The 26420-nt window shown below is 34.9% G+C and overlaps 2 protein-coding genes across 3 annotated transcripts; one reads left to right on the top strand and one right to left on the bottom strand.

The window, feature by feature from the left end:
- Positions 1–1232: 1232 nt before the first annotated feature.
- On the bottom strand, positions 1233–19312 carry tspan15 (tetraspanin 15). The gene is made up of 8 exons (XM_065296845.2): positions 19128–19312; positions 15980–16165; positions 14594–14668; positions 13508–13603; positions 10844–10957; positions 7516–7566; positions 6808–6924; positions 1233–2455 (listed from the first exon to the last, which is right to left on the bottom strand). The coding sequence occupies exons 1-8, from the start codon at positions 19209–19211 to the stop codon at positions 2297–2299; spliced, it is 882 nt and encodes a 293-aa protein (XP_065152917.1). The 5' UTR covers positions 19212–19312; the 3' UTR covers positions 1233–2296.
- A 1211-nt stretch (positions 19313–20523) lies between these two features.
- tacr2 (tachykinin receptor 2) lies at positions 20524–26420 on the top strand. 2 transcript variants are annotated; one of them, XM_065296844.1, is made up of 5 exons: positions 20524–21059; positions 23138–23332; positions 23614–23698; positions 24576–24772; positions 25353–26420. In XM_065296844.1, the coding sequence occupies exons 1-5, from the start codon at positions 20665–20667 to the stop codon at positions 25543–25545; spliced, it is 1065 nt and encodes a 354-aa protein (XP_065152916.1). In that variant the 5' UTR covers positions 20524–20664; the 3' UTR covers positions 25546–26420. The 2 variants fall into 2 exon arrangements, with proteins under 2 accessions (XP_065152916.1, XP_065152915.1); XM_065296843.1 differs by having other exon boundaries at positions 23548–23698.

Here is a 26420-nt window from a genome sequence, read left to right as displayed (position 1 = left end):
TAGATGCAACATAGCACTAAAAATGGTTCCCTATGATTACAAGCTTTTAGTGCTATTTAGCACCAATTTTTTATGCTTTCCCATTCTAGTTACAGTATGCATGTTGACAAATACTTGCCACCAGAGTTTCAATTTCAGTAACATTGTGTTCCACTAAAGTGTTAAGCTGTGTTTCTGCTACTATACAACAATAGTGATCCATTATCTCATTTAAAAGGTTTGTCTGCACTTGTTTTGTTTGTGCATCTTGCTTTATGTCTTAGCGGGGAACAGCATTATAGAGAGATTCAATAGCTTAATCAAAACAGCAAATTGCAGAGAACCTAAACACCCACACCATTTAGATGGGCAGAGATCTGCTTGATTTGTAGTGGTAGCACCACTAGTCTCGGGGGGTTGATTCATATTCCTTCCTGGAGAGACATCTTAATTATATGTTAGTAAACAGCGGGGGAGAGCTAAGGACTGATGAGATCTTTTTTTCAATATATAGGGAGCTGTATTTAATATGTGTTGTTGAAGGCAGGATTGACAAACACTTCTATAAGCATTCCTACTAGCAGACACAGACACGGAGAGGTGAGGTGAAAATGATAAAAAAAATAAATGCAGCACACAAAAGACCACTAGACTACATGGACATAATAACATGAAAATGTTTGAATACAAACGCAGAGGTGGGTCCAGACCTCTTAGGTATAAAGTGGGCAACTTTAATAATGCGAAGAATATATATTTTTGAGATTAAAGGGTTAAAAGAAAGAAGAAAAAGAGTAAATAGTGAAAATATGAATAGAATTTTGCATCTGTAATATTTAGAAACATTTTAAAAATATGTTTAAATATATACTGAGAATTCGTTAGAAGTAATCTCATTTTTAAGTCTTATAGAAATTAAGAATATCTAAATTCACCTAAATTACAGTATAAAATTTATTGAAAATTCTTTTTGCAGCTTTAATGGTTTTTAATTTCTAAATAAAGATCCATAATTTATGTTGATCTAACAAAAATTACAACAAGCACTACTTGAAATTGACTATTTGGAGCCCTAACACTCAATTTCAAAGGTTGTGTACAAAATCTGGAAGATTAAACAGGAAATTGTGAAATGTACCCATGTACGAGTGAAACATTCAGAGAAAATATATTTAGAATATTCAGCGGCCACATGCAAAGCCAAGGCAACATGACAGAACAGATAAGAAAACCCACTAAAACAGCAGCACAAATAACTCTGGAAAAATCATTTATTTAGCAGGACATTCAGTCTTTAACAGAGAGTTCACCACAAACAACAGAAATCATAAATAAGACCTGAGAAAAACCCCAAAACCAAAAGTGTTAGCACCACCGCACTGTCAAAATCATCATAACATTAAAATTATAATTATCTCTCACTGCATGCGTACATGGGAAGTAATGCAATATTTAGTGCATGTTGCATAAAAACTTAAGTAATCAGATTACTTTCCTGACATTAAATAACACGCAACTCCCACATTTATAGAAAAAAAACAACAGCCTTACAGAAAATAGAAAATAAAGCAACATACAAAGCCATCACCATTTGTCAACAATAGAAAAGTTATTAAAGACACTTAAACACAGAGATACAGAGACACATTCAGCCCTGTCCACACCTCTGTCAGACAAATGTTAATATTGAGAAAAGGCGTAAATAAAATGCTAACATTATATCATGACATATACTGTAAACTATTCCATAAACATTCACAAATTCCAAAATAAAATGTAAAATAAAATATCGTCATTAAAACTAAGAGGAGCAAACCCTGTGAATATTTAATACCCCATGAGTAATGAGGTAATAATGTTTACCATTATTGTAGAAAACGTAAATTAAAAAAAAACTTAACTTCACCTGATAAGCATTAACTTTAATCAGACTTATTACTTAATGTAGACACAATGTATTATAAATAAAGAAAACAGCACTCATTTTGTGATGAATGTAATTTAAGATATAGGCTACAGCTTGCCGTTCTCTCACGTAATGCTAATCTTTGCAAAAGATACTTTGAGATTCAACACATAGTTACAAAACCGAGTCGTATATGGCATCGTCAGTGTAAGTAAGGCCTGATTTACTGTAGCAGAATATTCCTGAGAGAATAAAAGTAGTCAGTTCTAACATCAGTGCATTTTGAATTCACTTTACTGTACTGTCCATTTTTACAGTGTCACTTATAAACAATAAACAATGAGTGTAAGTGTTTCAAGTACTAATGACTTGATTGTGCCAGTGTTTCTAAAATTATAAAAGTAACAGCACTTAATCAATCAGAGGCATGCACTTGCAGCATTTTGCTAGTTTGCTCTGGCGCTTGGTCCCCATTGGTCCATCTAGAAGACCATCCATGTAGTTTCCATATTCTTCAATGGCATCTTCCACCCGAGTGATGTACAGCAAGGTTACGAGAACACCAAAAAACTGCAATAAATGAGAATATGTTATTTTTGTTTTTAACAGTATTGGAATTAAAATGGCCTTGATCTTTTGACATATAAACAGGTCTTGGTATATTAATCCATCCTGTGAATTTCCTATAAATGCCCTTCTTTTCAATAACTAAATAATTTGTCATCGTTCTCCAAAAAAAAAAGGTTGGATTAGTGACGTGAATATATTAATTTTTATATAATTTGAAAAACAGGCTGAATACATTAGTTACATTTTTTTTTTTGGCAAAAAAACATTCATAATATAATAAGTACACCTCAAACGACATAATAAAATATTAAAAAACACATAATTTAATAAAAGCTTTAAAATGTTATTTGTTTTTGTTTGCAAATTTGCTTGCATGCTTCGCTTTATGTCTGGGTCTCTTGGTTTTAAATTTGTTGAACTGTGAAGGACACATCTAACTTTTTAAAACGCTATACTGAACATCTTGTTCAACTTTCTATTGGCTCCATAATCAGATTCCCTGACCCCAACAAGGCAGAACAATGACCCATCACCAACAAGCTACAATTCAATAATATCAGCAATAAGACACACATCAAAGTCTAGCTCTCTCTGTGTGCCCTCTTTCAACCATTATAGGCTCTCTAGATCCACTATAATAATTTTAAACAGAACTGCTGCTTAATGGCTACATGTCCACACTTAACATCATACCATCCCTTTAACTCATTATGCAGCATGGCTACCCTCTTAATTGTAGTACTTAAGTAAGCTTAATTTAATGCATACATAAATGTTTTGTGTAATTTTGTATAAGAATCTGCACTCAACAAACAAGTCGTGTGAGGTGCTTGGCAACCTACGTGCATGCCCAGTAGCTGAAATGACCTTAAAAAAATATTTCTTTAGCACAATCCGTTTAATTGCGATTTGAGCACAATTCTAGAGATATCGGTCTTTTAAGTAGATAAGACTTTAGTCTTGCATGACTGAAATGACAGTCCAGAGGCATTGCAAACATGACCGCCTAGTGGCGCGACTTTCCTAAAGGAATTTTGACTCTGATATGACAGCAGACAGAGTTACTTTTAGATAGCATCTTTAATAATGCAAAATTACATTTGTGTTAGTATAATGTGAATATTTGTGTATGGCCGAAACATGAACTTTTATATCCGCATTTTTCTAATCAACACCTGTTCACATCACAGATCAAACTCCTGGCATCATTTCCTATGAAAGATAGGAACAGTCTGATCTAATACAAATGTACTGCTATTTCTATTCCCATCATTTCTAATACGCCTTTATGAAAGAGAACATTTTCTTTTGTGTCCGTCTGTGTTGGGCTTGTCGAACTTGTTGCTTTACTGAAATGACTCTCTAATGGTTTCAAAGTTTGTATGAATATGATTATCCGCATCTGTGACTCTGTTTTTTTTAGTGCAACAGGTCAAAGCAAAGGGATACACAGCAACAGCTGCACATTAGTGCCTGTTTGACGTGAGATGGATTTACAGACTGCTAATTTGTTCAAAACCATGATACTTTGTTTCTATTCACGACACTTTTTTGAGAGAGTGAGTAAATTTGAACAGCTTTTTGCTGGCTACCCACCTCTTTATTGGTGTGGAAAACCCTTAATGAGATGATGTTTTATAAAGAGCGCAACTTCATAAGGCTAAAGTTTGGCATAGGGACAAATATTGATGAAATGAATAACCAGTAGTAAATAAATAGTTCCTAAATATACATTTTCATTAGTAGAGCACAAACAGACAAAATAAAAGACCATATTTTGTCTAAGTGTACCGTATTTTCCAGAGTAGAAGTCACACTTTTTTCATAGTTTGCGAGGACTGGAACTTATATTCAGGTGCGACTTATACGTCAAAATTATTTCATTTCAACCAAGAGAAACCATTACCGTCTACAGCCACGAGAGTCGTCTCTATGCTGCTCCTGTATTTATGTAATTCAATGGATTCAGTGATGCGGAATGACTTCGGGACCTTTTTGAACTTGATTTGGTTTGTTGTGTTAATTTAGCCTATTCAGCCTCTCAGGTATGTTCTGTATGTTATTGTGTATCGTGTAAATATCTGTTTGTGTTACTTTAACATGTAAGGATACCTATTCAGGCTGCTGTTCTGTGCTATTGTTTAGTTGCATAACTTGACTTTCCAGATTAAATGTCTGTTCTTCAGCTTGGATTTTGTGAAATTATTTTCTAAATAAACACGACGTATAGTCCAGTGTGACTAAGGCTGCGTTCACACGACAGAATTTCGGGAGTGACAACCGTATTTGCTTACAGGTGTGAGTCTGGAAGTGTGCTGTTCAGACAGCACATTACGACACAAATAGAACACTGCCTGTATGAACGAGTAACTGACCTCAAACCAGTATGCTATTCGCACGCGGTGCTTGTAACCATAGTGACGGACGTAAAAATAAAAACGAAAGTATTATACAATGGACAAAACTTTATGTCATTAACAAAAACAGCGTGTGTGTAACGCTTACCATTGTGTAGAGAAAAATAACCAAGGGTGGGTCCATATTTAAAATTTTAATCTGCAAAATGAATGAAGCAACTGCACGTTTGACCAAAGCAGATTTATCTAGTTCAAAAGTAATCCCAATTGATGATATATTGACGTCTTGTAAAGCAAATCGATCCGTTTTTGAAAGAAAGTGAACTTTATTTAAAGCATTTATACAGTCACATAGGAAGTGCGCTTACGCTCCCGCTCTGTGGCACTGAGAGTATGGTTTACCAACCGCAGGCAAAACCAGGCTCTTAGCGCCACCTAGAGCGGGAACATAATGCGCACTTTATGTTTCCAAGAATGTGCATTAACGCTAATAATGTTGTAAATAACGTTTAATATCCTGCAAAAACCGATCAATCTGCTTCACAAGCAGCAAATATGTCACCAAGAGTCATGGGGATTAATTTTGTATTGGATATATCTGCTTTTTGAGCTCTCAAAGTGGCGGTTGACTTCCATTCATATGAAGATTGGGTTTTCTGCAAAATATCTTCTTAATTGCTGCACTGAAGAAAAAGGTGAGTAAATAAAGAGCTACGTTTTATTTTTGGGTGAATTATCCCTTTTATTTTACACCAAACATTATATCGTCCACTTTTAAGGTTTTATTATTTTGCTCTCACTTACTGGGATACACGCGATTTAATGTAATATGCTCTGTGGCGTCTATGAAGGTAATATTTATCTCATTAACCTTATGGAGCAATCCTGCTGCATAGTTTTCAGTCATATCATGCAGACAAAGCACTGGATGACGTGACAGACAACTGGTTGTCCAGTGCGATTCCGTTCACACGCCACAGCTTTTCTGTAAATACGGTTGTGAAACCCGAAAATGTACGGGTGTGAGGTCGGTTATAGAATGCGGTTGTCAAACCCGTAAATAACCGAACTGCGTGTGAACGGAAACGTCTTAAGGACTCAAATACGGGTTTGACAACCGTATTATGGTACAGTGTGAACGCAGCCTTATATATGTTTTTCCTCTTCCACGCATTTTTGACTGATGCGACTTATACTCCGGAGCGACTTATAATCAGGAAAATACGGTAAGTTACTTTATATTAATTTCTTGTTAAAACTGCTGTATAATAAATAAATATCCCATGAGAAAGAGTGCTGTTGTATTAAATTGTTTGCACAACTGTGGAACAGCTGATATGTCTGCGTGTGTTCTCATTACTCATTACTGCGGTTTAATGTTTAATACTGATAGTCCATTTAAATCTCAGATGCATTGACTAGATTAGGGGTTTTCAAACTGGGGTCCGGGGTCCTTTGCATCATAAAGTTCAAAAAGTTTTTTCTACCATGATTACAGGCTGACATTGAATGTGGTATGCAATGAGTGCAAGTAAAGAGCTTCTGAAGATGTGTTGTGTTGAAATGTCTGTAATAAATGATAAACATGAATAAGCAGTGACTCTATTATTATATATATATATTAACACTGGTCTGGTTTCAAGGATAGTCCAAGGATTACCATAACATTATTCATAAAATGAATGAAAAAATGAAAAGTGAAAAAAATGAAAGTAAATTAAATTAATATTATAATTTTAAAACATTTGTCAAGTTCTACTGTTAATATGTCATGTTTAAAAATCATAAGAATGATGAATGATGAAGTTTGTACCAGTAAAGATAATAAAAATATATCAAATAAAATATACCAAGTTGATAAAACATCTAATAGTTGCATTTTTATGTAACTATTTAAAACAACAGCATTAGCCTACATGACAAAATACATTTTGGCAGGATGTTCACCTTGATTTACTGTATTAAGGGAATATGTTATATCCCTTTGAGTCCTACCTGAGGCAGTAAGATACCGAGAAGAAGTGCAGCCATACTTTTGTAGTTGTCCAATAACCAAATAAAGACTCCTCTGGTGCAACCACGTATGTGGATGATCTCTGTATTATCTAGCCGCTGTAGACAAAGATAAGAAGCAGAGGTTATATGCATGCACGGGTCATCTTTCTATTTGGCTAAATAACTGGGTGTAATTGCATGGCTGGATGCTAACTGGAAGCTGTTTTATTATAAGACACATCATTATTCAATCCATGGTGCTTACGTCCATTAAAATTCTGGGGTGATTCTGGCATTCTCATTGCTCTACCCAGGTGACTCAATTACTCATAAGACCTTTGATCCCTCAAAAAATATTCCTGGACCTGTGAATCAGCACAGGAAATTTGTCTTTTTCTTTCATTAGAGCAAATGAAAAGCTCAGATGCAAAACTCTCTAAGTTGTGTCCGACATGTTTTCTTGTAAATAAGCATTTTATTTTCACTCTTAATGGATTCCAGAATGGCCTGAGGATGGGATTAAGTGAATTTGAAGCCAAAGTATTTGATGAACGTATAATACAGGCTTGAGAGCATTCGTTTAATATCATCATCTACTTTTTGACGGAGGTGGCGCTTAGTGGCTTTTGCATTCAAGCATCTTAATTCCAACCCTCACAACTCTGTGTGTGAGCTGAGCTTACATTAAATCAGAAACAGTGACTTTACCTCTTTCTTTAAGACGTTGTATCCACACATCGTATTAACAACTTCAGAAGGCTGTAATACAGAATAAAAAGAATAAAAAAGTCTTAATATCTTCATAAAAGTAAAACACTCAAACATAGTTAACCCTATAATATATTTGCATAAGAGCATCAACGGTCATATTGGATCAAGAAAATAAAATTATTCTTTTAACAAGATTACATTTAGATTTTATTTAGATGTGTCATTTAAACATAGTCCTATAGTCTTAAAGGGATTTTTCACCTAAAAATGAAAACTTTGTCATTGTTCACTCCCTCATATCATTTAAATCTCCAATCTTTCACTGTTCTTCAGAACCCCAACACAGTTTTTTTTTAAAGTGTTGTTTGGGGTTTCCTGGTTATTATGGGAGTGATTGGTGACCAGAAAGTAACTGGAAAAGCATTTTAAATACACACATTTTATTTAAAAGTAATTTCCTAAAAAGCAGCCTAAACAATAGTTAAGACAGAGAATGTTGCTTTTGGGTTCTGAAGAAAAAAAACAAGTGATGCAGTATACATGACAGGACCAAAAAAACACGCTTTTAACATAAAAAACAAGCACACTGGAAGACAAACTGGAAAAAAAGTGAATGCCTTTATCGTTGCGGGCACTTATGTGAACACTGAAAAGTTTTTTTCAGTTGTTTTTTCTAATCTCAAAAGGTCAGGATGAGGTATAAGGCTCATTCCATCACAGAGAAATGAAGCGATCTGTGAAATAATTTTACTCAACAGACGCCAATTGCTCAGTGAACTGGAGGGGACATTGATCAGGAGGAGTCTGATGTTCAAGGAGGCCAGGCAAAGCAGTGAATTTGCAGTCAGCAACAGATAGCCATAGGAGTAAGATCAAGAGAAGTGCGAAATGTGTCCTCCGCTATTGATTGAAGAGTGCAGACAGTTTTTGGACAATTTGTGACTTCTTAATGTGTGTCTGGACAGCAGAGCATTGCAGTTTGATGTGTGGGTACTGAGGATGGTCATCAAGCATTACTCCTAAAATTCTGGTTGTTCTGGTGGGTGAGAGTGTTGCTGAACTTAAAAGTTTTATAATGAATTATAATAATCACAGTTCTGTTTGAGGAACGGTACAAATATATTTCTTAATATCTAAGTGGCTTCGTGGTTTCTTATCTGATTTAGGAGTAGAGAAAAATGTTGTCCCTTCTTTTTTAAACCAAAAAAACATATCTTTGATAGAATGAAATTAAAATTCACAATTTCAGCCATAATGTGCAAATGTAAACATATAAAACGAAGTTGCCTTGTCTGATAATAACAATGTAATGCGTGTCCACAGGTAATCTGCACAGACACAGCTGGGACTAGACAATAGAAAATAGGCTCAAATAATTGGGCTAGAAAAAGAGGCATCACATAAACAAACTAAATCAGCAGCATCCTTATCATCCAATATCTCAATGCCCAGAAAAATACCAATACTATTAGATGCTTTATAATAGTTCTTCCCAATTCACTGGGTGTCACAAATAGTGCCATTACTTTAATGAACCTGCTTATTGATTTAATAAATCTGACAGAACTGACCTTACCAGGTCTTTAAAAGGAATTCAGTTCTAAATAACACAAATCCCTTAAGTGAAAACAGTGTCTGGAATGATTGAAAATAAAGTTGCATGTGCTAAAACGATCTAATTCATTTTAAGATCCTAGATTAACCCATTAGCTTTTCTCCAAAAACAAAACTAGTGCAGTCGACAGCAGTAGCTTTGTCAGAGTTCCCAACATGATATTCTCCTGGTTTCACAGACAAGGCCTAAGGCTAGTCCTAGACTAAGTCCTAGACCTGGTGCAATGTGCGACTCAAGTGTCTTTTGCTAGTTTCAACCCAGCGCAATTAGCATTTTTACGCTGAGCGCCACATTGTTTAAATAGCAAATGCATTTGCACCCCCATTTTTGCGCCCATGGGGGATTTGGTCTGAAAACGAGGTTTGTTCAGGCACATTCCTATTTTGAGGCAACTAAAACAGACTACGCCATTGACCAACTAAAACCTGGTCTAAAGTCAATGGTGCAATATTGTTTTTGTTATTTAATGAGCATGTTAGTAATATGCGCCTATAAACTGGGCGACAACGGCTGTTTGCTTATCACACACATGGAGGCGCAGCAGCACATAAACATTTAAAAATATGACAAATTCAAGGATTAAAATGTAAAAGATTGCAACTGCAAATATAAATAATATTTTTTTTTTAAATGCTACCCACGGATTTATTGTATATGATGACTTTGTACATGTGGAGTGCTGAAACGACTATAGACATGTTTGTCAATTCTTTATCTCCTGTTTGTTACAAATAAAGTATTTTTAGAGTACAAACATTTTCTGGCATATCTGTAAATTATTCTTTGAGAACGCTGATCATGTAGGCTGTCCATACATTTACAGCAATTAAAAGCCTGCTAATTTTACTTCCATGACTAAAAGAAAACGACTTTTAAAGGTTTTAATACAAAAAATAACAATTTCAATACAAATAAAAACAATGCAATGTTTTAACATCAATCTTAAACTCGTGGTTTTCTTCCTCTGCTTAGTTTTTCAGTTCTCAAATTCCGCCATCTAAATAGGGAATCGGCAAATAGGGAAGCGCAACTAGGTTTTAAAGGGGATGAGAGCTGAGACTCTCATTGGTTTATGGTACGTTACGTAACTGTGATTGGATGGTTGTGTGAGAACTGACATTGACAATCTGAGCTTTTAACCAAAGTTAAATATTTTTCAGTAACTCTCAGTGCCCAGCTGCTGGCTTTTTTGTTTCCATTGGAAAAAATTGAAAACATACACCGGCCGCCAGCATAAAAGCTTTGGTGTGCATGCCCCCTAAGACACATGTTTGAGCTGTCACAACTAAAAATATCTTGCACTGACAGATCTTAAAATAAGCCAGTGCCATTCATCTCAGCTGTCTCAAGATACACACCAGTAACATCTTTTTCTAAAGCATTCTTATTCTATAAGCTTAAACATCTTAATTTCACTAAAGCCTAGTCTTGGCTTTAGCTAAGCCTTGTCTGTGAAACCAAGCCATAGAGTTATAAAGAATCAAAACATGCAATCAGATCCTTGAGACGGAAATGTAGAAAACTTGCTTTTGCGGACTATGCAGTGTTTTTGTTATGTTTACAATAAATTAGCTCAATTTAAAATAAGAAAATAAGACAAGTTATTACATGATTCATTCAACTAGATGAAAAGTCTCATTACCTGATCTAATGTTTGAAAAACCATGTTCACATTGCAATAGAGAATGAAAGATATTCACAGACACAGACCTTGTTTAAACAGCAGGTATAAGGAACTCCACAGGCTAAAGGTCCAGGTGCAGTGCAGTTATGATACATGTTGACCTCCCAGTCTGTGTATTCATTTCCCCCGCAACATTTGAACTGGAAAAACAAGAATCAAAGCAGTATAACAACTTCTCAATAGAAATAGCAGCAGGCTATAATTTTTGTGAATCTGGTTGTCTGTGCTGTGAGATCTATGTTGTACCAGACTATTTACACGTTACATAAAAGAAAAACATTTCATTAAATCTACAAATTTTCATCTATCGTCTTCTGTTAAATATCTATATAGACAGGGCTGTGAATATAAGCAGTGAAATGAATAATCTGAGCTGTCTTCTATTCATTTATTGCGCCGACAGCTTTCAAAAGGAACTTCATGAATAAATATAGACTTCAGTCTTTTCTCACTGAATGGCAAATTCATATTCCAGACCTTCAGCTTATTTAAATGGCAGTGAATATCATTTGAAGCAATTACTTTAGTGACTGGTCGATTTTCAAAAGAAACACATATTCATTGATGTAGGTCAATTATCAGTTTTAAAAAGTTTGCATAATTGCATACTATTACAAATAACAAACGTAAATAACTGCAGAATGGGTTGTCTTTTAAAAGTAAATGAGAATGAAATGAAACCACTTCATCCTGCAGTCTAATAAATACCACTGACAAATAACTAATTGAGCTTATAGCGTTGTGCACGCTATACATTATGGTCAAGCATGCGCCCTTAAAATAGCATACTGAACAAAGCGCAACGCGCCACTGACTTTAAACTTTTTTTTTCTGGTCAGTGGCGCAATTGTTTTTTGAAACTGCAAAATAGCATCAGGGATGGTTTGCGCCGGAACACGCCTCTTTTTTTGCGCTGAACTGCCCAGGGAGCGCAAGTTCATTCCCTAGTTTGCCGACGTGCGTCTGTGGATGAAAAAACCCGCTGTGCGCCAGTGCAGAATACGAATGATACATGCGTCACTGACAAAGTCAATTGCGCTGGGTGCAAGATAGGGCCCATAATGTTATATGTTAAAGCTGAAATAAAAGTTAATACAAACAAAAGTGAAAGACTATAGACCAATTTAGAGTAGACGTCACAGTTACGTCACTGCAAGCTGCGCGCGCAATGCGGTTGCAGAAAAACAGTGGAAATGAATTAGACACGAGTGAAAAGAGCAAGATAACTTACTGGAAAATGTCATGTTGTGCTGTTAAGTGTCAGAATAAGAATGCCAAAAAAGATGGCTTTCATTTTTATAGAATACCATCGTCGAAGACATCATTTGAAGATAAACGTAGGTGTTTATGATTACAATAAGCCCTTAAACGGACAGAATGGAGCAAGGAAATCATCTGGAAATCTTTTAATAATTAGAATAGAAAATAAGTAGAGAAGATGTCCGGTGTTCTGTCGAAGTCTGTTCCCTCCATGTGTTTCTTATAGCGTTTTTATCATGTTACAATTATAATTTATTAAGGAAGAAATAATAAAAAACAGGAAAATTATGAAATATTTAATAAACGCTATTATATATAATACATGATAGTATTGCTTTTACATGTACTTTAGCGATTCAGACTGTAAAAATATTTGATTTAGCAAAAAAGAACAATACATATAAATTACATACATGCATATCAGTAGCCAAGCCATTTAAACTTTTGATCTATCTAAAAAAATAAACGTAATGTGATTAAAACGCTATAAGAAACATTGCACTAAAGGGAAACATAAAGGAATCAGACTTCGACAGAACATCGGATCCATAAAAATCACGGTTTAATGCTAAAACACTTCACAACCCTACTGCGGAGCAGTCACTTTCTGCAACCAGTTTGGCTCCGCCCACAAAAAACGTCATCTCTGTTTGCAAACACGAAATTGGTCTATAGCAGGCTAAATTTGATTCAAATAAAAATTAATCCCCTTTATCTTAACAAATATTATATGCTATCTCTTTTAGTTTTGCCCATCACAGTGAGAAATAATTTGTTTAAAACTGACAAGCATTTGAGTTTTAGTGAGTTAAGCTTGTTAAATAAAAAGTATATTTGGAATAATTAAACACAGCTGACAGGCACTGTAATAACAGTGATTATTCAGGTGCACTGGTGCATGCAGATGCTCTGTGTGCATGGAGGTCTTTAGTCAGTGGCATATTCAGATACACATGAATGCACCTTAAAGCCACTAGACCTGAATGCCTGAATGCCTCTGCCATTGACTGTGTGCAGTGTAGGTGTTTTGTGGATTTGTCTGCTGGTTCCCTAATTACCCATCCAACGGTCTTAACTTCATGAGTGACTGGACATTTCAAGAATCACTGTAATTCAGTAGGTGGTGGAAAGGCTTATTTAATAACGGTCTTTGTATCGTTTTTTCTTACATACTAAAAGTAAATACATGAACATTGGATAAAGCAAATGGTCGAATGAACTTAAAGTTCAAGGCATGAATGACCAGTCACTGGGCCTTTCATTTTAACTTTCATGCAAGGAAAATGCAAATGTATTAAGGTGTTACTGTAAATAAAGTGTCTCATTATTGATGAATATCATAATACATTAGCTGTTCATGTTTTTCAACCCTATATCACAAAGATACCTTTAATGCAAACTCACCATTCCTACATGCACAAATCTCTTACCGTTTCTTGAACAAAGTCCATTATGTTCTTGAAATCAAGGTCATCGTAGTAATTCACCATGCCTTTACGGATATTTTTATTGAGAAGCTCCTCTGTCTGCAAGCCACAGGAAAGTTAAGGTTTTACAAGAAAGGTCCCATATCAAAATTTCTTATGATTTCTCGTATCACATGATTTGTATAAACTTTGTCCAAAAAAGTTCATATTTAAGGACTGGTCTGGTATAATGAGACAATATAATTAAAGAACTCAGATGCAAAACCCTCTAAATGCATCTTACATGTTTTCTTGTACTTTACACTTGTACACTTTACAATAAGGTTGTATTTGTTAACATTAGTTAATGCATTAACTAACATGAACTAACAAGGCACAATATAGCATTTAATAATCTTCTTAGTTCATGTTATTTTCAGCGTTTACTAATGTATTATTACAATTAAAAGTTGTAACTGTTAACATTAGTTAATGCTCTATTAACTAACATGAATAACTATATTAGCATTAACTAACATTAGCAAAGATTATTGTTAGTTCATGTTAGCAAAGACATTTATGTTAACAAATTCAACCCTTTGGTAAAGTGTTTCCATTTTATTTACCTTAAGGGAGTGTACCAACAAACCGGTATTTCTGAATGGCCTAAGGCCGGGATTAAGTGGATTTTAAGTAACAGTTTTTGATGAACCTATAATATGTGTCAAGTAAATTTTGTTAATATCATTACCTCACAATTCTTTTATACATTAGCACTTAACACAATAAAAGGATACAAGACTTATATCAATTAAAACATATTGATATATATACACTGCCACATTTTTTAGCTACACAATTTACTTTTGTTTTACTGATTTATTGTATTTTTTATAAATAACTAATAATATAGAATTTTACATGCTATTGCGCTGTCTGTCACTGTTAAGGTATGACACAGTGAGAATAGTAGGTACATAAAAATGTATGTACCATATAAAACCATATAAAAGCTGACTAGTAAAAAGGTGAATGTATAATAAAACTGCATGCAAATATATGCGAAAAGCAATAAAAAAATACAGTGAAAACAATGATGGCACAATGTACCTTGTTTTTAAATAGCAGAGCAACAATCCCACCAACAAGTTCCAAAACCAGACAAATAGCCAGAGTGTACAGAAACTGCAAAGCAACAGTAAGAGTAGATTCAAGTGAAACAAACATGCACATTACAGGGAAACTGATTTTAAACATTACTCCTACAATTCACCTAAATTTCTGCCCTACAGTACATTCCTATGTAACTTATGTGAAATCCAGTGACCTATCAGATCAAATTGATAAATGATATGACTTATGCACACCTATGAAATGATGTGATCTAGTACAATAGTTCAGTAAACACTGTAAAACCTGACAAGTTCAGAGTACTCAAAACTTTTGTGGAAACTGATAACCTCAAAACTTTTAAGAATACCAACTCAACATTTTTAAGAAAAAAATATTTATTAATTACTATTAATCCAAATGTATAACTTATATATTTAATTGTATTTAATATTTTAGCACAGTTAAAACTAATGTTTTACCATAATGTTCACCATTTATTTTTTGTTGAGAAGTCATAGAAACAGACAATGTGACTCATGTGTTTGTACTGTAAGTGTGAAGAGCTCAGTGTTGGCATCGTTTATATGATAAAGCAACACATATCCGACCTACAGCCAAAGCACAGGCACTACACTTCTCAACAACGGTTAAAATTCATTTTTTTTTAAATAGCAAACTTTTCTAAATCTCCAACATAAATGAATGTTTAACACTATGAAGTCTTTCTCTTTACTAAAAATCTTGTAACGCAGGTTCATGCAAAGCATGCTGGGTATTGGAAATCCACCTCAACCAATCGTATTGTTTTAAACGTTAAACTGAATACGTTGGCAGTACCAGAATTTAGCTTTACTGGCAGATTGAATGCAATAAATTTAATCACAACCACCAAAAGTTTGTAATTATTTACAGTGTTTGTTAAAATGAGGCTGTTGTATTGAAATGACTCCATTTGAAAGTTAGAGCGAAGTTCTTGGACTTTTAGTGTACGGTATAATCATAAGGTGAAAAGATCAGTTTTGATAAGATCATAAAAGATGTTCAGAGGTTAAAATCAATATGGTTTTTACATTATGTGATAACCTCCACTTTACAAGGAAAGATTACATTTAAAAATCGAAACTTTGAAAGTACATAAATTAACAAATTTGTCTTCAGAAAATCAGCTTAAGTCCATTCATCAAATAATAACAATATCTGTAGACCAACAACTAAAAAAATTGCTAATAAAATTCAAGAACAGGTCTTCTTTTTATAGCATTATTTGGTTGTACCTTTGAAAACAAGTTTGAAAAACAAGCAGACTTTGTCACTTAACTAGTGACCATTAGGTTAAACATATGAGACACTTTTATATTCAAGAGTCTGATGGTAGACACTTACCACTCTGAGAAGGCACAAATTGTCTCTGAGTGATGCCAGGACACCAATAAAGGAGACGATGAACATGAACACACCCAGGACAATAAGAATAATAGCAGGAGCGAGAAACACTCCATCTAGGGTTTTGTAGCGTTGCCTTTCCACTTCTGCATAAATGCCGATGGCCAGAATAAACCCACCTATCAACTGAAACAGACAAAGCATGGTATGACACAATATAATCAGACACACTTGAGCACACAAGTAAGCACATGAGTCAAACCACAAGCTAGAGTATGATAACAGGTTAAGTAAATAAAAATTAATAAAGTTAATACAAATTTAACATTCATGATTCTGAAAAAGGACTTCATTGAACGTGAAACAAAAAAAATGTATCTAACATAAATTCATTTCTGTATTTCTTCATATTATATTCTTTAGTATGCTGCCAGTTAAATAGGCATTTTAAGGTTAACAAAACAAAGGAGAACTGTACAATTTGACCTTGTGAGTTAATGTATTCTAACCTTGAAATACATCCCTGATGGGGTAAGTATGATTGCTATCCAAAAATATCATAAAAGATCATATTTTATCAGAGCTCTGGATCTCGAACTAAACAAATTAAAGCAGGCTTTTTTTGTTCAAATAAAGGATGTGAAATCTAGATTTGAGAGAAACAGATGTCAATGAAGTTGTGCATAAATGCAGTAAATGGACTTCAGCATGCCTGAGAACACAGCTTTTATGACACAACTTAACAGTATAATCAAATAATAAGCAGCATAATGGAGCTCTGATAATTGTGGTAAAACCCCTCTATGCCTGTTAACTCACTTGCATGTGCACGTATGGGTGTGGTGTCTGTGCGCATGGGGGCTTTGCAACCAATTTGTTTTGGTAATGCATTTCTTTTTGAACTGAACTCTTCTCTGAATTTTCTATTCATTGTACTCCACCAGAATGTAATTTATGGATATGTTGTAAAATAGCTTTAATTCTCCGATATGATAAAGAGATATGTATGAAATGTATTACATCAAAATCCAATCCCAAAATATTAGGACGTTAAAAGGTTCACAAAGGAATTAAACGAAAATGCCACGATATATATATAATATATATATATATATATATATATATATATCATACCACATCACCCTTCATGTCACTAATACTAAGAAATGTCTAATTCCTTCTGAGAAATAGGAGGAGAAGCAAAACCAGAAATGTGTCAAGTTAAGATATCCTCTTCGGAAGCTTACTGGAGTGTGGACCACTTATGACCTTTTTTGGTTGACTATGAAGACTATAAACATAAGAGTACCAACACCCTGTTACAAGTGATGCATCTCTGTGGCTGAGATCTTGTTTTATCTTGGTGGTTATGTCTTTATAATACCTATACGTTTATTTTAATGTTTAAGTTTATGGAAAACCACATTTCTTCAGCAAACATTTTTAATACTTCAAAGATGAAAACACAGATCATCTTGAAGATTATTGATAGAAATCGACATGCTGCTTCAAAAATATACAAGTTGAAACCATGTCACATAATAGCAAAAAAAAACGATTTTATGCATCCCAAAGCCATTTACCCAATCGGTTAGGTGTTATAAATCAATCGAGTTGGCATACTTAAGATTGTTACTAATCCACCTTAATGCACATTATTCAAATGAGATGTTAATATCAGATATAAACCCTCGCCTTCGTAAACAGAATAGCAACTCTAGGCCATCCATACATCATAATTCACCAACGCGGCCTTTTGTCTGGCACGTGTAGTAAAACTTATTCGAGAGCAGAACCAAATGTACGCTGGGTCATCCAGCACTGTAAAGCTGGGGCCAATGGGCCATCACGTGCTTCGGTTGGTGGCACAATGGAGTGAAATAGGGTTGTGTGGGTCCCATTGTTTATGCTGTCAATTTGACAGGTTCAACATGTACCTGCTCCTGGCAGAAAATAGGAGAGACGCAAAATAGAGTGGCCCATACATTCCAAATATCTCTGCAAACACTTAAATGTCTTACATGAATGTCAATAAAACATTAAAGAGCATGTTATTGAGTTTTAAGAGTCTGTTCAACACAATTATCAAAAAAAAATTCTAAATCAATTATATAAAGAATGTTTATAGCATAAATGAGATATCTATAACATATAGGTTTAATATTACAGATCTTTACATATGTAAATGTAAACTCTGAATATTCCTTTTTTTTTTTTTTTGAAAAGTTACTGAACTATTCTAGTTTAAGTAAAACTGGTGACCAGTGCATGTATTATATTAGATATAAAATCAAATAAATTAGATATAAAATAAGCTCTGTAAAACAGGCAAAGCATATTTATTGCACAATTAAATCCAGAGGAAAAAGAATTAATTGCACTTTTCCTCCAAATATTTATTGTAATCTTTGGTTGTAAACAAACATGACTGAATAAATCTATAAAGCATAAGCATATGGCCCAACATAAAACAGCTTTGCTGTGCTTATGAGATAAAAAATCTCAACATGAAGATATCTTGTTAATCCCATCTAAAGGTATGGAAACTAAAACAATATGCTGTTCGATGTGAGAAATAAGAATTATTTGAAATTTAAATTAAACTACTGATAGGTATAATTACAATACATACTGAACAGGGGTCAGAGGTCACATCCTATTCTGTCATAATTGGGCACACAGAAGTATTTTGGTCATTGCAATATGAAAGCAACAAGGTAACGTGCAGGCAATTTAATTGTGTATCACCCAGTGCATTACTGCAAATCATACATACAGTGAATTACATTATATATGCTGTCCTATGGAATAAAATTGTACATAAAAGAGGTTTATTTAAACGCATGAAAAACTGTAAACATAAAAACACCACAATGCACTGCAGTAAAGAGGAGGGTGTGGTAAAGACATTAGAACAGGTTAACGGGTGGCAGTTCACAGCAATACTACACATAACGTTACGCATAACAAGAAACCAACAACAAATGTAAAGGTTAGCAAACTTTTAATATTCAACCATTTCCTTTCCCCCTTTTCTATCCAAAATTTATATTATGTGCGCACATTTGCTGACGTCAGGGCACTACAGTATCTCAGCGAATATATATATCATGCAGTAAGAAAGAATTAAACAAGATATCAGACTCACCCAGAAAAGAGTTGCATATACGATTAAAAAGAACTTAAGAAAGACGTACGAGCACCTCTCACAATATCGGACCTCGTTTGCCATGTTTAAAGCCTGTAACTGGCGTTTGTCATGTTCGCGTAAACACTTCCTGGTTTGTTTGAAGTGCGTCTACCTGAACGAGCAGAGCACGCGCGCTCCGTTATCATTCAGGCAGTCATGAATCGGAATGCTTTGATTGATGGATCGTTAGACCAATAAGAGCGCAGATTGTTCTTTTACTGCACGATACGGTAGATTGTGGGTGTGTTTATATGCAGCACCGCGCAGAAAAATCAGAGTATGACATCAAAGTACCGCGAGAGTGAGCCGAAGGCACAGTTTTTGAATTGCTATCGCGGTACTTTAGTGTTGTGTGCCGATTGGTCTGCGCAGCAAGGCAGGAAGTCTATGAAACACCTTTTATTCCTACTTTCTGAGCACTGGAGTTATTCAATTTATCAGTTTGGTCCAGAAATGTGTAGATTAAAGAAAAATTTAGCTAAAACGTTATTAAAGCATTTTTATTTATCTTTTTTTTCTTGCAGGGCATTTAGTTTCAGGCTTAGATATCTATGGTTTCCAAGAATTTGCTAACTCACCGAATTTAGAAATATACTACAATACATAATTATATAAAAAATAATATAAGGGACAAATCTGCAGAATATGTTTACGTTAAAACATACAGAATGTGACAATTAAAATGTAAATGTAGCCATGTCTCCTCTATCATATTTTTTTATTTAAAAATTAAACCTTGCAATGGTCAAAGAGCTATTTCAGTAAATATCAAAAGTCTTCTCTATAACAGATGCAAAATTTTCTAACAGTTCCATAAATAATGACATTGTGAGAATTTAAAAGGGGCCACCAGACTGAGGAAGAATTTCTGCTAGTTGAAAAGAAAATTTCTAAAATTTGTTCGTCAACGGTACTACAGCAACAAAAAGCAAAAAAAAAAAACTTAACATACGGGTTCTGTGCCCTCGTATTCACTCTCCACTTTTCCACCTCCTGCTGCCTAGACAGGCGCATCACTGCTTAGACAATAAACAAATATCACCTCACACAAGTTTAGAAATAGCCGATGTTCCTGTAGCTATAAGTTGGTAAAGCATTGCGCTATAATACATATAAATATAATTTGTAATTAGGCCTGCTAGGCAACGTCTATGGAGAGGTAGCCCATTCTTCAGATATGATTGAGGCATATTTGTGTGCAGGAGATTGGCAATAATTAATGACAACAAGCTGCCCACCATGCATCTCATTACATTTTTGAGCAAGATGTTGTGCGTCATTGTACCCCCGACACACCCCTAACAACAGTTGACACAAATTCCTTCAGTTTCTCACATCACTGCAGTCACAGCAGCGCGCCCCAGCATCCAATTTGGCGCACTTTCATTCATCTTTTGGAACTCTACTGTTGCATAGCCTATGTGCAAAATACACCATGTCGTAGCACTGGACTAACTGGAATGAGCCTTATGTGTTGTGACTGCGAACAACTAAGATGAATACTACTTTGGACCCACTTTCAGCATCTCTTCTTTACAACGAGGAAGATGGAAACAAAACCTTCAGCAACCTTTTCGAGCAACCGGACTGGCAGGTGGCACTATGGGCAATTGCATACACCTTAATCGTAATTGTTTCCGTCGTTGGCAATGTCACAGTTATCTGGATCATTTTGGCACATAAACGAATGAGGACAGTGACCAACTTCTTTATTGTAAACCTCGCTTTCTCGGATGCGTCAATGGCAACTTTCAACACCGTCTTCAATTTTGTGTATGCTTTGCACAATGACTGGTATTTCGGTTTAGGATACTGTAAATTTCAAAACTTCTTTCCAATAACAGCTATGTTCTCAAGCATTTATTCAATGGCAGCTATTGCTGTGGACAGGTAAGCGGATGAACGCATTTACAGCCTATCATGTAGAATGCAATTTCCATCCATTTACAATATAGGCTAAAGACCTCCACTTGATCATCATTATTGAAACCTATGAATGCTAATGGTAAATAAGGTTATATTTGTATTTTATACAGCCTGTAAGATTTTGTGTTGTTACAATGCTTTAGAAAAAGCGCTCTTACAATACGCGCTCGCACAAGTTAAACAGTGACGTAACTACCCAGCTATTTTTATAACGTTTTCCGAACATACTTTGGTTGTGGGAACGTATTGTTCGTAAAATGTGGAAATGTTGCATAATGTTCGTAAAACGTTTAAGGTTATTAACATTTCCTGCAACGTTCTTTCCTCCATTTTTAACAATAGAACATCCTAAAATGATTAACATGTACTTGGAGGGCAACGTCGTCTAATAACTTTCCACTTACCTATTAAGAAATTTACGTTTAGCCTACTCACTGCGCTTAAATCATTTTAAGTAATAAATAAAAAGTTATTTTAATAAAAAAATGTGATAAGGGGTTCTTTCCTCAGAGAACCGTATAGTCAAAGATTCTTAAAATATTAATTTAATTCTTACCTTTTGATAGTCTGTAAAAACATTTTCCACTACCAAGAGCCATTTGTTAAACAGCGAGGTTCCGTTGATGTAAAATGTTCTTTATGGAACCATACAGACAGATCATTTTTTTAACAGCGTATAGCACATATCTTGTATCATTTATTAATATGACGTCGACTGTGGCGATGACATCATGATTTAGTGGCCACCTAATTAAATATAACAAATAACTCAAACAATCATTAATTTTCTGGCTGTGCTCCAGCATGTATAAAGATATGAAGAGTTTGGTTCCAAAACGCAATAATAAATCCATTTTGACTCATTTGGATTTTCTATAGCCTTCCAAGAAATTGACCAGATGAAAACCACTATTTTCTGTTACAAACTTTCACATTGTATATTTTGCTTATAATAACATTACAAATTGAAAACCATAATTTGATTTTCAAAGATTTATTATAAAAACTGATTATATTTTTCCACAAAGTTTTTTTTCCAAAATGCTATAAATCTATTGAATCAATATATAAATGTGCATTCATCCTTGCCATGTTATATTCATTTAGTTGACTAGTGGTATACATTGATTTAACATTAGCCTAATGGCATTAAAGGCGGGGTGCATGATCTCTGAAAGCCAGTGTTGACATTTGAAATCACTTTTTGATAGACCCACCCCACACATACGGAACTCAGACAACGATGTTGGTTAGTAGACAAGCCACTTACTGCTGATTGGCTACAAGTGTGTTTTGGTACTCGGCCCGACTACCTTTTCCAAAGTGTTTTTCAAAAATCGTGCACCCTGCCTTTAATGAAAACACTTACTTTGTCATATTAAAAACACTGCTGTCATACTTGGAACGATGTCACTGAACTTTTTTGATGATGATCAGCTGTAAAATGTTTGGGTCCTGCTCGATTTTCATTGACTTTGAGTAAAATAATGGAACGTTTTTCATAAGATCCCCTGGGGTCAATGTGTTAGCATGACAGAAGCTTGATGCAGTCGCATGGGAACAAGCAACAGCTGCCATTTTTCCTTCGCACGAGTGCCTTTCAAGTAAATTATTTGATTTTGATGGCTTACGTTTCTTCCCCGCCACAGAAAACTACCACAGGTTTATCAATGCCATCAAAGTATTCATTAGATTTTGTTTGTTTGTTGATCACGAAGTACAAAGTAGATAAAGAAACTAGGATTTTGTGTGTATTCAACGCTCCGTCATTGTTGTTTACAATGCGTGAAATGGTGCGCTGTGATTTGTTGAGCGGATTTATTGCATTCTGGCATTTGTTGCGGTTTGAAAGGGAGAATAGATGACAGAATAACATGGCGGATATTGGATTTTGTGTAAAATTAAGAATTTATTTTTTAATACTGACCAGATACCATACTGATTTTGGTGGTTACAATAAAAAAGGCATATATTGCGCATTGGAACCAAACTCTTCATATACTGTTCACTTTTATTAAAATATGCTCTGTTGAAATTTGCAGATATATGGCTATAATCCATCCCTTGAAACCCAGGCTGTCCTCCACCACTACTAAAGTCCTGATCGGGCTCATCTGGGCCGTGGCATTTGCTTTGGCCTTTCCTCAGTGTTATTATGCCAGTACCAAGTTCTTCTTTCCTCGGACTGTCTGTATGGTGGAATGGCCTGGAGATTATGGAGGGAAGCATCAGCTCTCGTAAGAGATTGGATAATATATTTAACTGCTCTTGCAATGTCACACTGCCTATGATAACCTTGTAATGCCTCTCTACTGAGAGTCATTTTAATTTAAATTTTCTTTCCAGTAGAGAGAATGTATTACTAGTGGTATTGTCTTTTGCTTAGTGCAAAGTCAAGTAGTGAGGTATATTTTAAATACACATTTGACTGATAAAGTGATAATCTCATTAGGTACCAGATTGCTGTGATTATCCTAAACTACTTACTCCCTCTGCTGGTGATGCTGGTCACCTACAGCCTGGTGGGCCGGAGGCTGTGGGGCAGTGAGATCCCTGGAGAAGCATCAGACCACTACCAGAATCATATCCAGGCAAAACGCAAGGTCAGATAAGCTTAAATATACTGTCTGTATATAACCTCTTAAGACCCAAGCTTTGGTTTGTCTTTTTTCAGATTTCTTCCAGCTATTTTGGGGTTAGGAATAACCAATAAATATAATAACCAAATATTTTCCTTGAAAATGAAGCAGTGAAATTATCCACGTTTGTGTACAACAGGTTCCAGGTACAAAGAATTAAGTATTATGGTGCAAACAACAAAAAAATGTCATGTCCACGTATCTAGGTCTTAGGAGGTCTAAAGTCAAAATGAAATTGAAATTAAACACTTACATTTTTTTGAATATTTTTTTTTTTACAAATGACTTACCTGTGGGCAAATTTCCATCCCCTCCTCAAAGTGATTTCTTTATCTCCAGGCAGTCACAGAGTATGGTAGATGGGTGAGGCCGGGGAAAAGATCGCAGCGATTAGCATATAGCAACATGTCCAAACTTCCAATGATCCAATCAATTTTTGATGGATGAAGCCCTACCTTTTTTTATCTTTAAAAGCGTTTCAGTAATATATGTCATTACAGGGAAAATAAGATTATCGCTACTTCTGTTTCACTGTAACTTTAAGTAATGTCATCTATTCAAGTTTCTCTATGCATAATCCCAACTGACGCCACTACTATCTGACAATTCTTGTAATTCGGTACATCTTTAAAATGTGTATTTTAGGATCAAATATAATTAAAGAATATAATCTCAATCATTTACTGGGTACTGAAGAGATGGCTTCTGGAAATTGCCTGTGTCATTTTTTTCCCTTTATATTGTCTGTCTGCTTGCTTCTTTTCATTGCTGGCTGGTTTGGATTGGTTCATAGATATCGCTTTGTGTAGAAATCAAATGCAAATTCTTTCATTTATTAAAGGTTGTGAAGATGATGATAGTGGTGGTGATGACCTTTGCAATATGCTGGCTCCCCTACCACATCTATTTCATTCTGGGGAGCTTCAACAAGGACATATACAAGCAACATTACATCCAGCAGGTCTACCTGACCATCTTCTGGCTGGCAATGAGTTCAACCATGTATAACCCCATTATTTACTGCTGTCTAAACCAAAGGTAAAGACACACTTCACACACTGTTCTATAGACAGTTTCAGCAGCAACAACATAAACAAACAGCTTTTGTGGCCCAACTTAACTTCCGGTGGACTTCCGCAAAGAATCAGTAACAAGAGATTCCCTCTATAGAGTACTGTAGATTATTTCTGATAACAAGCAAAATAAATAATATTTAATGTATATATAAAAAAAATGTATAGCTACAGATCCTTATATCTTGCCTGGAAACCGAACCTCTTTTCACACAGTGATGATCTATGCTCGCCACTTTTTCTTTGTCTTTCGGAAACTGAAACTTTTTTGACAAGGTATTTGTATCAGAGATCAGTTTAGCCACTCGCCAGACCGATAAACAAACACAGACCAGAAGTTAACTTAGGCCAGGTGCGTGTGTGCATCCAAAGAAACTGTGTGTTATAATATAATCTCCATTGATATCCAGTGCTATATTTAATAATGTATTCATAAGCAACCCATTTTATACTTAAGACTTTAGTGTTACACTTTAAACTTAGTCTTGGATTGAAGATGTAATACTATCAGTATTTATGAGACTGCAATGTCCCATTTCCTAAAGATTTCGCTCAGGATTCCGCAAAGCATTCCAGTGCTGTCCATTTGTGAAGATATCCGAGGAGGACAACATGGAACTACAGCACATGATAACCTTACACATGAGGCGCAGTTTTCGCACAGAGACCGCCAGTGTTGTGGTCCGCAACCATGCAAGCGACCCAGAAGATACCACATCCACACTTATCAAAGCTTAAGGCCTCTAAAAATCAAGCATGGGCACGCTTTGCACTCAATACCTCACAGCTGGATTTGAATTTCACTCCTATTATGTTGTGTGGGGGTTCTGTGGGCTTTACAGTTGGAGTATTAATGTACTCTTATGGCATAAGCACCAAGCCTTATTTGTTTATGTATTGATGATTAATGTACTAAGTATACATACTATACACTACAGTGTATACAGTGCTTTATCACACTGTAAAATAGCAATGGGTTAGAAATGGCATACTCAATATTGAATTTGTTCGAGGATCTGTTACATTTCTAAAAGTAAGGGTTCTTCACATCATCATTACAGTATCTTACAGTACCAAGAACCATTTTATGCTATATATATTATTATGGTTTTCTTGAATGCGTGTTTCGTGGTTTACAAAAAATACAGAGAATTAGTTTGAAAACAAAAAGAAAATGGGACCATTTTGTAACTGGAGTGATTATTTTAATGAGCGTATCCATCCCAGTATAAATACTGTTTACTGCATGTACCATTAGCTTGTGAATTGTAGATGCAAAATACTAAAAAATATATATTCCAAAATTATCTATAGTGATCAGTAACATTATTTAACTATAATTGAAACTAAAGTGTTACAGTTTTACCGTAAACAAGGAAGCTCAAAATCAATGGTTCTTAATGTTTACATGTATTACGTATAAATCTGCATGTATGTCCAAACACTTGTTATAAATGTGCAAAGAAATGTGCAGTTTTTGGTGCAAAGAAAATAAAGTGTCATTGGATTGATATCAGAGTTTATTCCGCTGGGTTTTACTGTCTGGATTTATTTTTACATTTAATTTGGCATGTTACCAAAAAATTAAAAACTAGTAGTACTAGTGTGTGTGT

The sequence above is a fragment of the Paramisgurnus dabryanus genome, chromosome 20 (genome assembly GCF_030506205.2).
Source record: "Paramisgurnus dabryanus chromosome 20, PD_genome_1.1, whole genome shotgun sequence".
In the NCBI taxonomy this organism is placed as follows: Eukaryota; Metazoa; Chordata; class Actinopteri; order Cypriniformes; family Cobitidae; genus Paramisgurnus; species Paramisgurnus dabryanus.
This window is presented reverse-complemented; position numbering and strand designations above follow the sequence as displayed.